Here is a 13,763-nt window from a genome sequence, read left to right on the forward strand (position 1 = left end):
GGCTTAGGGAGCACAGCCTTTGGGAGAAGCCTCTGTGTGTGTGGTCCCTGGCAATGGCCTTGGCCCTGGCTCCCAGGCAGCTGCATTTAGCTCCACCTGCAGCAGGCCTTCTTTCCTAAAGCTCCAAGGGAACTTGAACTTGTTGGAGGAGGGGGGACAGTAAAGAGAAACAGTATAAATCTATGCCCAGACATTGCCAGCTGGTTCCAGCAGAGCTGGAGGTCAGCATTTTTGGGCAGAAATCCAGGAAGCAGATACACTGAGAATATAAAAGGAGCAAAAAGCTTTCTTTGCTACTCCATCGATCGAAAAAGAACAAGACAGTTCAAAAACCTGTCAGAATATTTTTCTGGGGGCTCATGGTTGCAGGGTGATGAGGCGGTCCTGACAGCCATTCTATTTTACCATCTTCCAAGCGAGGAAGCTGCGTTTGTCAGAGTGCCTGAGCTCATCCTAAAGTCTTTTGCAGGTGAATGTGGTTTCCAAGGCTGTTACCATTTTTTAAAAGTCACAAGTTGTGTTAGAAGGCTTTGTCAGCATACCGGTTGGGAACTAGGTATTGAATTCACCTAAAAATCTGTCCCTGTGCAGGAAAGGCTGGTGGGAACCAGAACAAGGACTGCAGGGAGAGGCATGTCTGCAAGGATCCTGCCAACCCTCCTCTCCTGCAGGACAAGCCGCACCCTAGACTTCATGTGTTCATATTTAAGTTTGAAAAAAAAATTGCATTTTTTACCACTAAAAGGATCTCAGTGCAGTCCTGCCCGTCAGGTTCATGAGAGCTGGATGGCACAGCACCGTCAATAGGAGAAGAGCAGGTGCTCACCTGATGTGCACACACCAGCAGTGTCCTTTCTCACCTCCAAGCTTCTTCTTTTCTTCTTCTGTCTCCAATTCTGCCTTCGAACCACCCTTTCTTCCCACCCTCTCTTTAGGACTTCTTCATTTGCATCTCTCCTGAATTGGGCTGAGAGGGGTCGGCATGGGAGCACTGTCAGAGGACAGCGGGCTCAGAAGGGTGGCAGGACTCAGAGCAGATCTGAGCAAACCAGGTGCATTTGCTGTAAACCGTGGACAGAGGGATATCTGGGAGGTGCCACTTAGCACTGGGCCTGCTGGACTGTGTAGCCCATCTTCCCACCTTAAAAGCCACCTCCTAAACATTTTCATTGCCATCTGCCTATACCCCAGGCCCCAAATAGCCACTGACACTGTCAAGAGACCAAGTTAAATTGGGAGTGCCCAGCATCAGCAAGAATGTCACCCCTGGGCTATAGTGTCCTCTTCTACCTTCTGACCACCAGGCAGGTTGGGCTGAGCCCACCAGGGGGGCTGCAGGAGCTGCAAAGGGCTGTAAACTGAGGTGCACTGCCCAGAGAGCTGCTGTCTAGCCTGCAGCCTCCCCGTTCCCTGCCCTGCTGTCCTGGATAGCAAGCAGATCTACCCACCCACGTGCTGGACTGTGCTTCATGACTGTGTCCTTGAGTGGGTTGTTTCACTGTGCAGGGCCTGGGCTTGGGTTGGTAACTCATGTTGTGGCTTCTCAAGTCTATTCTCCACTGGCAGAAATCTAATCTTTGGACAATATCCTCTGGTGATAGGATGGTCCTTCCAATAATTAATAATGATAGCAGTTAATGTTCACCGAGGAGTTCCTCAGTGTCAAGGCAGAATTGGACTTTATTAAATTTTATTCTCACATTACATTGTAGAATTATTTTTATTTTCCCATTTCACAGATGAGCAAACCAAGGCTTTGAGAGTTGAATTGCAGAGATAGTGCACAGTGCAGCCAGGTCTCAAACCCAGCTTTACCTCCAGGTTAACCTTGTCTCTGCTGTTCCACACTCCCTTAGCAGAAAGGCTAGAGTGCAAAGAAATTCCTAGAAAGGAACCATTTTTTTGCTGGCACTTTCTCTTGCACCTGTCTGCCCCTCTGGAATCCCTCAGGAGAGGGGTCTTGGAGTCCGGAATTCTGGATCAGTCTGGCATGCATTGCCTGTGGGCCAGGTGTGGGCTAGTCCTAGTGTGGGCTAAGACATCCCTGTTCTAGCTTCTGAAAGGACCCATAGCCCCACATAAGCCAGACACATGGCTGCAAATGTCTGTCCATCAAGGGACACTCCATGAGAGTGATCTGTTTAGAATATAGCCCACCTGATTATTCTACCTTAGATTAGATCAAGGAGAAAGACCGAGCATGATTTATGTATAAATCTCCTGCTGCCCATTGCTTCAGTTCTCTATGTGGCTGGGGTAGAGTGGGCAAAATAATTCATGCAGTGATACCTAGGACAACTTTAAACTTGTTTCCCTTGAACCTTGTGTACTTTTCCTGATGTTTCCTACAGATTTCTGCTGGCCATTACTCACTTCTTCCTACTCATAGTTGGAATCTTCCAGCCAAATATGATTAAAAGAGAACTGGGCTCTCATGTTGACAGGTGCCTCTATTTTTAATTGGTAGGACCAGGAGCTGTGGGACATCTGAGCTTCACGGAGATTCTAGACACATCTCTCAAGGTCAGCTGGCAGGAGCCCCTGGAGAAAAACGGCATCATTACAGGTACTTGTTCCTGAGTCCCACAAGAGGAAACAACAAGCATGCCCTACACAAAGAGGTGGTGACGGTCCCCGACAGAGAAGTGGAGAGTGGGCGCCCATCACGGCCCTCTCAGAATAATAGAAATGTCTGTCTAGCCATGTGGCAGTCACAGCCCCTGGGCCAGGGCCACTCAAAGGTGTGAGTCATTTTACTGTGTGGGCAGTTTGGGGATTTGTTCTCCTTATAGTCAAAAGCCTTAAAAGTCTCTTTGATTAAATAGGAATTGGTCATTTTATGAGATATTTACTTAGTATTGTGGTAAGGCAAAGGTTGATATTCTGGCCAGAGGGTAGGGGACCTTTCCGTCATTCGGCAAGTGTTCTTTGAAAGCCTGCTGTCTGCAGCAGGTTCCCAACATGCAGCCAGTTAGGCAGTGACCATGATGCTTGCCTGCCAGGTCCTGGCTCTCACCCCACTGCCATGAGTGGCAAGGCCAGAAGAAAGCTGAGGTCACCTGAATCCAAATCCCCCCTTCCAGGCCCTCCCCACTGCGAGAAACCTAAGAACGAGGAGATCGCCTTACCTGTTAGCCTGAAAGGGCTTCTGAGTTGTGTCCAGGAGGCCTGGGCGCACATGGCTGCCTCTCAGTGAGACTCCCCTCCTGTGGTGTGAGGTGCCTCTGGGAAGCAGCTCACCTTTTGTAGGACTTTCAGTGATTATTTTATAGAAGAGGTTTCTGAAAATTGTTCAGGTTAAAGCTCAATTTAAATCTCAGTTTGAAAAGAAAGAAATCTTGGTTTGATGAAACCAGCAGAGGCTTTAGCCTCGGATGAAGTTGGGAGGCCTCTCTTCCACTGTGGGCACTGCAGCTGACCTCCCAGGCCCTGTGTCAACTGTGGACCATGTCACCCCCCAGAGCTATTGAGGACTAACTGAGGCAAGTTGTACTGAGGGGGTGGCCCACCAGCTGGCCCTGAGCCGCTTAGCCACGAGTGAGCAGCCCTTTTCTCTTCCAAAATATTTTTTTGGAATTTTAAGCAAGCCACTTCATATTCTTATTGCTTGGCCACACACACACTAAGTACATATGTCAGTACTCACTAGGGACTTTGCCAATAGCATGGCATATCCCATCAAAGGCTTCTCCTAGGTATTTTGCAGTCGGGCCCTTAGGGTCCAGGTGGTCCCAGCTCTGAGTGAGTCATTTGTCAGCACACATGTCAGTCTGGAGCCTGAGCTGTTCACAACATGACAGTGGTCACATTCTCAGACCCAGGGAACTTTAGCTCCCTGTGGTTCCTGGAGCAAATACCTGCTGTCCACTGTGTCTGAAAACCTGCACAAGGAACCTGCAGCCTACAGATGAGCACAGGTGGCCTGTCACTGCCACCGGGCTGTGATCCTTTCCTCCTGCCACCAGCATCCTGGACGACAACAGTGACCACCCGGGGCACCCTGTTGCCCAGGCACCTCAAAGCTGCAGGAGGCACAGCCTCTACCACTACAGAGGCACAGCCTGCACCCATCCATTTGATAGGAACATTGAGCTAGGGCAGTGACTCCCATGGTCACGTGACCTACAGTGGCCCAGCCAGCACCAGGACCGGCATCCATTCTCTCCTCTGCATCATCAAATGTGGACCCAGAGGTGAACTGTGCCCCTGCCCCATGGGGGAACCCTCTCTCCCCTGTCCACAGCCTCCTGCATGTCTCTCAAAGCCCTCGGCCAAGGATGTTCCTGGCAGGCCTGCTCAGTAGGGCCAGATGACATCAGGGCCTGTGTGCTGACAGCTTAACAGCCATTTAAAATGATGCACATCAAGAGAAGAGTACCCTCTTCCTCCCTCGCTGGCCACAGGTGCTCGCAGTGGGCTGTGTGCCCCTACTGGTGCTGTCCTGCTTCTTGAGCCGTGGGCTCATGTAACTGGGCTTCCTGGATTTTCCTGCTACTTTTTGACTTCCTCCTTCACAGTGTTGTTTCATGCCATATCACAGCAACAGCCAGAAACTCTGCTATGAGAGGATAGGGTGTACAGAGGAGGGCCACACTCTCCTTGGGACGCTGAACTCCATCTGGCATGTGGTAGGAACAGGTGTCAGACACCCTGTGTGTCACCGCAGCAAAGGTCACTGCCCTGGGAGTTCACTGCAAAGAGTTCAGCACCCCAGTGGCCAGTCCAGGAACTGTCCCCACCCTAACTCCAGTCTCCTTCCAGCAGCAGAACCGGCGTCTGCCTGCCACTGCCCTTAGGTATGTGCTCCGTGAGCAACTGTGTCCATCGAACCCTTCACAGGGTGGCTGTGCTGATCACTCACAGGCCCTGAAGTTAATGCCACCTCAGACATTTTAATGAAGTGAACATATCCTCTGGCCTGCCTTCAAGAAGCCGATGTTTTAAAACCCACTCGGGGTGCCTCAGTCCAGGACTGGGAAGTAGCACTGTCCCAACTGGACTTCAAACCCCTGTCTGTTGGGATGAGGTCTTCTCGGGCACAGGACTGCAGGCACTGAGTGTACAGACTAAGAAAGCCCTCCTGTCTCCTGGCGTGGAAGGAAGTCAACATGGTGGGGATAGGCAGGACACGATGGAGAGCAGGAGCCCACTGGTTAGCATTGCTTTATGCCACAAAAGGATGGAAAATCACTCCGGGGAGTGGGGCGGGGTGTGCATGGCTTGGCAGGGCTGCGTGCAGGTCCAGACAGCTTCAGTCTGGCCTTGTATGGGCACCTCTCAGGGTAACCCTGGCACTGAACAAAGCCATGCTTGCCACCAGTTGAGAAGCAGGCTACCAAGGGAGAGAGACTGGCAATTCCTCTCTGCCCGGTTGGCATTTCAAGGCAGTCTGCCGTGTTCCAGAACTCTGGATGAGACTCCTGGGTAGACATCTTGTCTCAGAAGGGTGTCCCTGTCACAGACATGGGCGTAGCCTGCCCTGTCCCTCTGATCTCAGTGCAGTCTCCATTCTCACTTTAAAGCCTGAGGGGGAATAGCAGGTGGAGTAGGTTGAGTTCCCCAAGTTGCATAGCCAAGTGTGGGTGCCAATACTTCCAATTTATGATCAGCTGTTCTTGCCAGCTAATAGGGCTTAATGAACTCATTTTCGTATTTTATTTAAACAAATACCTGTAGTTACAAGCAAACGCCTATGGTTTATTGTGGAACTTGACCTTCGGAAGGCTTGGGCTCTTCCAAGTAGGAGTCTGCCAGCCTGCCTCTCACCACTGCCTGGGCTGCTGCCACAGACTCTGTCCCTCTTCTCAGGGGGCCATGTTGTTCCCACCTCGCTGCACGTGGCCTGTGTTTCTGTTTCTGCCCACACTATAAAGCACACCCCATCCTCAGAAACTGCAATGGGTGCCCATGCTCTGTCTGAGCAGTACTATAGAGGAGAAGGTTCCCAAGGGTGAGGTGGATGGCTGTGTCACTGGAAAATCGCCCCCTCACCTCTCTGTGACACCTACCCTCAGTGTGGCTCTCAGTGGCACCCCACATAGACTCTCCCATGGAACATTCCAGCAGCACCATGGAGGTCTCTGTGTACTGGAGGTATTTTATCAAGTATAGCAAAAGAAAAGCTGTATTTGCAGGCCACCGAGGCCCCCAGAGCCCACGCGCCTCCCCAAGACCTGGCCCTCAGGGCAGCTGATGCTGAAGGCCTCTGCAGGGAGGAGCATGGGCCCCTCGCTGATGGCTTGGTCCTGTGCCCTGCACGCTGTATGGTTGGGGCCCATTGGAAATCCTGCTTTATCAGCCCAGCCACATCAGGCCCCCCTGTGCCTCAGTTTTAATTTGGGGCCAGAATGAAAGGGAAACGCTGAGCAGGGGCAGCCAAGCACCCACCCGAGTAAATTGCCCATCGGACTCTTATTGTAAATTTCAGTGTCTTCCACTCCTCCCTCTGTACACTCTGATTTATGAGGGCCGGGATGCAGACAGACAGTTTGTGATTGGATGCACTGCTGTCTTGTAGAGAATTTACTTCAGATCAACAGAAAATTATTTCTGAAGCTCCTCTGGTCGTTAGTCTCAGTTAGGCAGCCTTTTGGAGCAGGTGGACGCAAGCTGGAGGCTCCGGCCCGGCTCCTGGTGCCCCTCCCCTCTCCTTTCATACAGGGGCACTAGAGCCAGATGAAACAGTCTCTGGCCAGAGCGACTGGGTCCACCCAGTACATCCCCAAAGCTGCACACAAGTGGGAGGGCATCCTCAGCTGTCACGTGCTCACTGCCCTGTCTGTCTGTGGGCTTGCTGTGTCCTGTGCTGCTGTGTCTTGTGCTGCTCTTCATTGTGAGGTCCGGGCTGGCCTTTCTCCCTGATGATGTTTTTCTAGGGCCTTGCTAAGCAGAGCAGGCTCCTTAGTTGTTCATTTGGTTTTTGTTCATATCCATAACAATTTGAACATACCATATTATCAGTTTTGATTCTAATAAATCCCAACAATGATGTTCTTACTAAAGAGGCTGGGATGGCTGTGTCTCAGCTCCACGTTGACCTGATGAGCTCAAGGTCAGGTCATGTGTCTGACCTATGGAGACACATTCTTCAGACACTATGGAGAAGTTGGCATGGGTGGCAGGACATTGTCATGCTGAGGAGAAGCCTGGACCTAGAAGTGCCTCTTGGTTTCTAGCAAGTTCCTGAAGCTCCCTGTACCATTTCCCCTTTGTAAAATGAGGATGGCAGCTTTCCAGTGTCAGAGGTGTGCTATGTGGGTTACATGAGGAGTACTTAGGATGTTCCCAGGGACCTTGTGCACACTCTGTTTGATATTGTTAGTATTCATTATCCTGAAGGTTTTTGTTTTATTAATTGTATAATTATTTCCAAAATTTCAAATTAGCCAAAAAGAAAGAACTAATGAGGAGCCTAGTGATCTTAGTGCTGGTCTGTACAGATGAGCTGGCTGGGCAGCAGGTTAGGAGGGAGAGCCTGAGACCCAACCCTGGGGAGTTGGGAGGAGGCAGTGGCCAGGAGTCAGCAAGCCAGCACTGTGCAGAGGAAAAGGGGACTGGTTCCAAGAGGTAGTGGGAACCTGCACAGAGGAAGGTGGCCTAGGGGTCTACATGTCTGGAGCAAAGACCCACCCAGCCACTGGCCAGTGTAATTCCAGGTATTCTGGTGGCCCTGTGGCACTGTGGCCAGCACCCCTCTGGAACCTTTGTTCTTTTGCTGTTCCTGGATGAACCACCCAGCTTGAAAGTGTCTGGGCCTACACACTGAGCTTGCCAGATTGCATGAGAACTACAGGGACAGTGAGCAGGGAGCTGGTTTTGACATTAGTCTTTTTTTCTTTTTTTGTTTTCTAAAATATTAAAGTCCCAAGATGCTTTCCTCTAAATTCTTGTTCACCTACAAATGCAACTTTCCAGCTTTATTTATTACTTTCATCAGAAAGAGAAGGAAGTCAGGATGCATCCTGGTGCTTTAGCATCCCCGAGCTTATTGACTGAGGAGAAGGGGGAGCAAGTGCTTTCAGCAATTTTCCTGTATCTTGGACCCAAGAGCTCTTTCCATCACGGTCTCCCTCTTTATTTAAAAGACACATTAAGCGTTCTCTACCCCTCTGAGGAAGGTGACTCAGGCACTAGTCAGATCTCTTTTTCTCCAAGCCTCAAGTTGTGAGAGTTGGATAAATTGTGATCATGAGGCCCCGCAGGACCGAAGAGAGTATAGGGGGAAATTAAATTTTGCTAAGAAAACAGAATATCCAAAAAGGGAAGAAGGAAAGCTAGAAGCAAAACTCACACTCTCAGGTAAAAAGGAACTTTTCCAGGGATAGCACTTTGCAAACTGGAAGAGTGGTCTGTCAATCATCTAAAAAAGGAAAAGGTAGAAGGGATTCCAGAAACCAGATGCAACCCAAGAGCAAGCCATTGGTTTAGAGCACAATATCACGAAAATAGTAGCTTCTTAAAATGGAAATATTGGCGGAATGCACCACACATAACTAGACAAGAGGAGCTATGCGGAGCAAGCAGCTGATGATAATCATCCACCACTCTTTGTCTACAAACCAGGTTCCTGAGGCTCACTGTGTTGGGGAAACACTGCCACTGCAGTGAAAGAAGGGGTATGGCGAACTTCCGTGGGGAACAGAGGCAGGAGCCCTGCTTCATTTCCATTTGGGCAGGGCCATGAATCCCACCGTGACCTTGGCAGATCTAGCTGAACTTCCTCCTTGCCTCAGCTGTCCCAGATCTGCCAAGATAATGGCATGGCATCCGTCTCAGTCCTCAGGCTGGTGGGGGTCACAACTCAACTCCTGTTTGTCCTTTCAGGCTATCAGATTTCCTGGGAGGTGTATGGAAAGAACAACTCTCGGCTCACGCACACCCTCAATAGCACAACACACGAATATAAAATCAAAGGACTGTCCTCCCTCACCACCTACACCATTGATGTGGCAGCCTTGACTGCAGCAGGGGTGGGCCTGGCCACCTCATCCACCATCTCTTCTGGAGTGCCCCCAGGTCGGTAAGATCCCTGAGCACCCTTCCTGCTCTAATCTTTCCTGTACAGATTCCTGACCCTCAAGGTCAATGGCATTTCCTTGCAGAACCCACTGAATGCCTTGAACAGGGCAGAGTGTCAGCCTCCTGCTGGACCACTCTGGGCAGGAGGTTAAGCAGGCATCGGCTGCCTTCAGCCTCGCTCTCTAGCTTATCTGATGGGGCTTGTCCTTGTCTCTCCTGCGAGTGGGAATGTGTTAAGGGGGAAGGAGAGGTTGCCATTTAGAGTAGGAAGCATAGAGCTTTACTCACTTTACAAGAAGTACAAACTGAGGGTTTCAACAAGAAAAAGGAGCAGGAGACAGTGGGAAGAATGGGCCAGGGGCAGGGGGCAGAAGGCAGGGGGCAGAGGGCAGGGGCCGGAGCTAGGGGTGTGCTTGGCAAGCTGCCCTCGTCCAGCTGGCGCTCCAGTGCCGCCAGACTCAGACCTGTCCTTTTGAAATTCAGGCTATCTTCCTAAATGTTCCACACACTCATTCCAGCTTTAGAAAATTGCTACCCATTTCTTTTTTTCTCCAATTGTAAAGTTTACATTTAAAATAAAGGTGTTTTTGCAGAGAATCAGAAATACATGTGAATGTGAGAAAATGTCACGGGGAGGTCAGAGCAATTCTTTAATTAAAGCTATAAGTCTCTTGCCATTTAAAAGATGTCAGCTTGCCGTATTTGAGAGAAACATGACTGCCTCATGTGTAAAGTCTGAAAGACCTACGGGAAGCCACACCTGTCCCCATACTTGCCTCACTTTCAGTTCAGGCTTCATGACCCAACTATTCTCCTGGGAGGGTGGCATTCGTGATTGGAAGAAAATACATGACACATAAAACAAAGACGGTGAAAGTCCTCCTGTGAACCACCGTTTGCTGTCCCATACCTCCCCCATGGTGCCACTCTGGTGCCACTTAGTCATAAGGTTCTCTGTGGTTCTTTGCCACAAGACACTCTGCCCTCCCTGGCCCTTGCTGGAAGAGCGCTCCCTTGGACTGAGCCACCCCCAGCAGGGAACACAGGGGCACGTCTTTCTGCCCATCCAGTCGTGGCCCTCACACTGCTTCTGTGCAAAATCCATAGGCCCGTCCTGCAGCAGAGTTGCCCCCAGGGTCTGATCTGCAATGACTCTGAGGTCATCAGTACTCAGGCGAAGCTGCTGCAGCCGAATGCCACTCAAGAACCGCTGCTCTGAGGCAGTTCAGCCTTGTTTTAAGTCTTTGACCTACAGAAAGATTCTTTTTCATCTCTTCATTTATCTTACACAAGTAGTCAGTTCCCATAACACATATTTAAAGTGTCTTAAGCCAGTTCCCAAAGCACATATTTGAAATGTCATTAGTACTCTCAGAACACTGGTGATGATGTGGCACTGTTTAATTTGTTATAAGGGCTGCACACACCGACGGAGGGCAGCATGGGAAGTACACCCGTGCATGAGTTACCAGGGTTTTTTTGGGATGGCTTGGACACTGTCTATCCAGGGCAGGAGACTGGGCTCACTGACCTCCAGATGCCCTCTGCATCCAGCATTACTGTGTCCATGCCACACCTGGACCTGCAGTGGGGCGATCTGGGGGCAAATAGATCAGGCCTGTTAGTCAAGGGTGAAGGGAGTGGGGGCTGCTGTTCTGTGTTTGCAGGACAGGTCACCTACAGCTGGAGAGCCATCCTGCGGCATACCACAGGAATCAGCTGTGGGCAGCATGCTGTGAGGACAGACCCTTCTGGGGAGCTGTGTTCTGTTTGCCCTTCTTGAGGTTCATATCCATTAGTGACTGAGAGCTGAGGAATATAACGAAAAGAGTCTCTTGTCCTCCAGTTTAAACATTTTCTGCTTCAAATTCATTAAACTAGATGCAGAAGGACCCTTGAGATCCTAGAGACCCCGCGTGTGCCAATATTGAACTGATGACCAAGTGGTTTTATTGTCCCTGGAAAGTGCCTTTAAATGCCCCAGCAATGCATGTTAGGAAGTCACTCCTTAGGAACACTGCAGGTAGAAAGCTGGCTTGAATTGAAATCTTCTTTTTTTCATTTTATCCCATTATCTTTCTCTAGGGTATTGTGCATCACCTAACAAATAATACGAAATTATTATATAAATCATCAGATCTCTCATCTGAACACACAGTATTGCACTCGTGAGCTGGAAAGGTTCTTTGGGGAGCATCCCACCCAAGGGTGTCTAGTCTGCGAGACAGCATGAGCCATGGGGAGGCTCAGATGATGGCAGCCTCCTTCTGCGCACACCCACCTTCCACCTTGTCTCGTTGCCAAAGCAACGGAATACAGGCAAAGTGGAAAGAGTTCTGCACTGTCACCTGCATTTGGTTGTCTTGGAAACCAGACCCAAGAAGCCTAAGCCTAAGACCTGAACACCTGCCATGTCATTCTACCTAGAAGCCATCCTTGTCCCTGGCCTCCCTGACCCTCCTTCCCAGGGCATCATGGGAATGATGAAAGAAAGCTGGACACAACACTTAGTGGTTTTAGCAGATGGGAGGAATTACATTCATTCACCCTTTGCTCATTCAACAAGTACTTATTAATTAACTACCATGTCTGTTCAGAAAGAAATGAGACATGTGCCTCCTAGGGCCACTTCAGGTAGCCTGGAGCCTGGTAGATGACAGGCTCAATTCTATCCTGGAGGAAGTTCTGCTACTTTTTACTTTCATTGTTTTGAAAAACAACTCTTTCTTGGTATAGAAACTGGCACAAAACTGACATGATACCTGCCTAAGTCTTGACAGAATTTAACCCCACCTCCCTCTCTCATTCATCTCTAGACCTTCCTGGGGCACCGTCCAACCTGGTCATTTCCAATATCAGCCCTCGCTCAGCTACTCTGCAGTTCCGGCCAGGCTACGATGGGAAGACATCCATCTCCAGATGGATTGTGGAGGGGCAGGTATGTGTCTCATAAAACCAGAAGCTGAAGTTTCCAGAAAGTATCATAGGGATCTGTCCTTGAGGGACGGTTGAATGATGCTTGCAGGACAACCCAATAGCAGCAGCAAGGACATAGGGACAATTGATGTGATTGTGCTTAGAGGAGGAGAAGGGGAGGATAGAACCAACTCAGATGCTGGGGACAGGATGTGCCAAGACCAGGGAAGACAGGGTCCTACTTACTGGGTGATCAAAAGAGTGAGAATAAGAGTTCAAATTCAAGTTGTTTCAAAATAGGTACCCCAAATTTGAAAACCCAGTTGACTGATTTATTTTTAAACTTCTGCATCACAATCAGCTACCAAATATACTGATGGGATTGACTGTTTAGCACAACTTGTCTGTCAAAGAATATGCATTCATTCAACAGTATTTCTGGAGCATGTTCTATCTCCAAGCACTATTTTAGGCATGGAGGATTTAGCAATAAGCAAAAACTGATGAGGTTTCTGTTGTAACAGGGAAATGTTCTCTCTTGGGTGGAAGGACCTCTGGTTCTCAGGAAGGAACTCCCAGGTTGGGTTTGGAGGGCAGCAGGAGGCAGCACACAGAGGTGCGAAGTGAATGGTGAGAGTGGGCACAGATCACACGGGATCCTAGAGTGAGCCGTGGGAAAGACTCGGGTTCTGATGCCAAGGCCCACAGCGGTACTGCAGGACTAGGGTGTCTGTGAGAGGGATGTACTTGGACAGGACCCACCAACAGGGGTGAATACCACAGTCTGCCACTTCTGTGTTCTAATAAAAGCAGGAGAAAAAAGATAAAGAGCCAGATTACGAGAGCAGTAAAGTTTCCGAGCGGTGATTGTCTGCAGTGAAACCCTAGTGGCTTTAATGCCTGCACTGGCACTGGGTGATGGTAAGGCTGTCACTCCTGGAAACTGGCCATAAATCAGGACGGAGTCCATCCACATCTTAACAAGTTTCATCAAGCAGACGTTTCTGAAAACCTACCTAGGATCCTCAAAGTGTGAACCATGTACATGGGATCAATCCATAAATGATGCTGGAACATTTATTTACTTAGAAATGTAACAATATGTCCCTGCATCACATCTAATCAAGAAAATCAATCCCCAGTGGATGAAAACCAAAATAATGGAAGTTAACTTTGGAAATCTTAGAAGAAAATGTAGAAGAACCTTGATATCTTTTCCTTTAATTACCAATTATCCCTGTTACTTTTAATGTTAAGATTTTTCTTTCCCTCTTTTTTTTTTTTTTTGCCTGCTATCTCTTTCCCTGAGTTTTATTATGGAAGTATAGGGCTATAGGGTTTTATATATTCAGTATGTTGCAGCCGCCTGCTGTCATTATTCTTTTTTGAGCCCCAAATTCATCCATCTTTAGCCTGGGCAGTCTTTCTTGTCCTGGGCCCCCTTACTGGAAGCCACCTATTTTTGGTGATTACTTTGCTTTCTGAGGCCGCTCAGGCCCAGCTTGTACCTTCCTGCCCCAAGCTCAGGTGGAGCCATCCCTCCATCTGATAGGCCTTGGTTTCATTTAGTGTAGAGGAGTCTTAAAGGACCATAACCTGGCACCAGAGGGATGGGTGATTATTGCTATCAGTTGGTCATTGGTTCTAGACCTTTCCAGTGGACAGAAAGAGGAAATGATATTTTTAAAAATATGATGAATACATGGGCTGGGGTGTAGCTCAGTGGCAGAGAGCTTGCCTAGCATGTGAGGGGCACTGCGTTCGAGTCTCAGAACCACATGAAAAAAGTAAACAAATAAAATGAAGGAGTTGTGTCCATCTACAACTAC

General features: G+C 49.2%; 1 protein-coding gene across 2 annotated transcripts in view; it reads left to right on the forward strand.

The window, feature by feature from the left end:
* Positions 1-13,763, forward strand: part of Sdk1 (sidekick cell adhesion molecule 1) — an 893,409-nt gene that overhangs the window by 735,354 nt on the left and 144,292 nt on the right. For both annotated transcript variants that reach the window (XM_058582451.1, XM_058582452.1), the window contains 3 exons: positions 2,468-2,566; positions 8,824-9,015; positions 11,835-11,956. In XM_058582451.1, the coding sequence (XP_058438434.1) occupies positions 2,468-2,566; positions 8,824-9,015; positions 11,835-11,956 (413 nt within the window). The remainder of the gene's footprint in view (positions 1-2,467; positions 2,567-8,823; positions 9,016-11,834; positions 11,957-13,763) is intronic.

This window comes from Marmota monax, unplaced genomic scaffold (assembly GCF_021218885.2).
Source record: "Marmota monax isolate L192 unplaced genomic scaffold, Marmota_monax_Labrador192_F-V1.1 WCK01_AAM20220418_F8-fsc00148, whole genome shotgun sequence".
In the NCBI taxonomy this organism is placed as follows: domain Eukaryota; kingdom Metazoa; phylum Chordata; class Mammalia; order Rodentia; family Sciuridae; genus Marmota; species Marmota monax.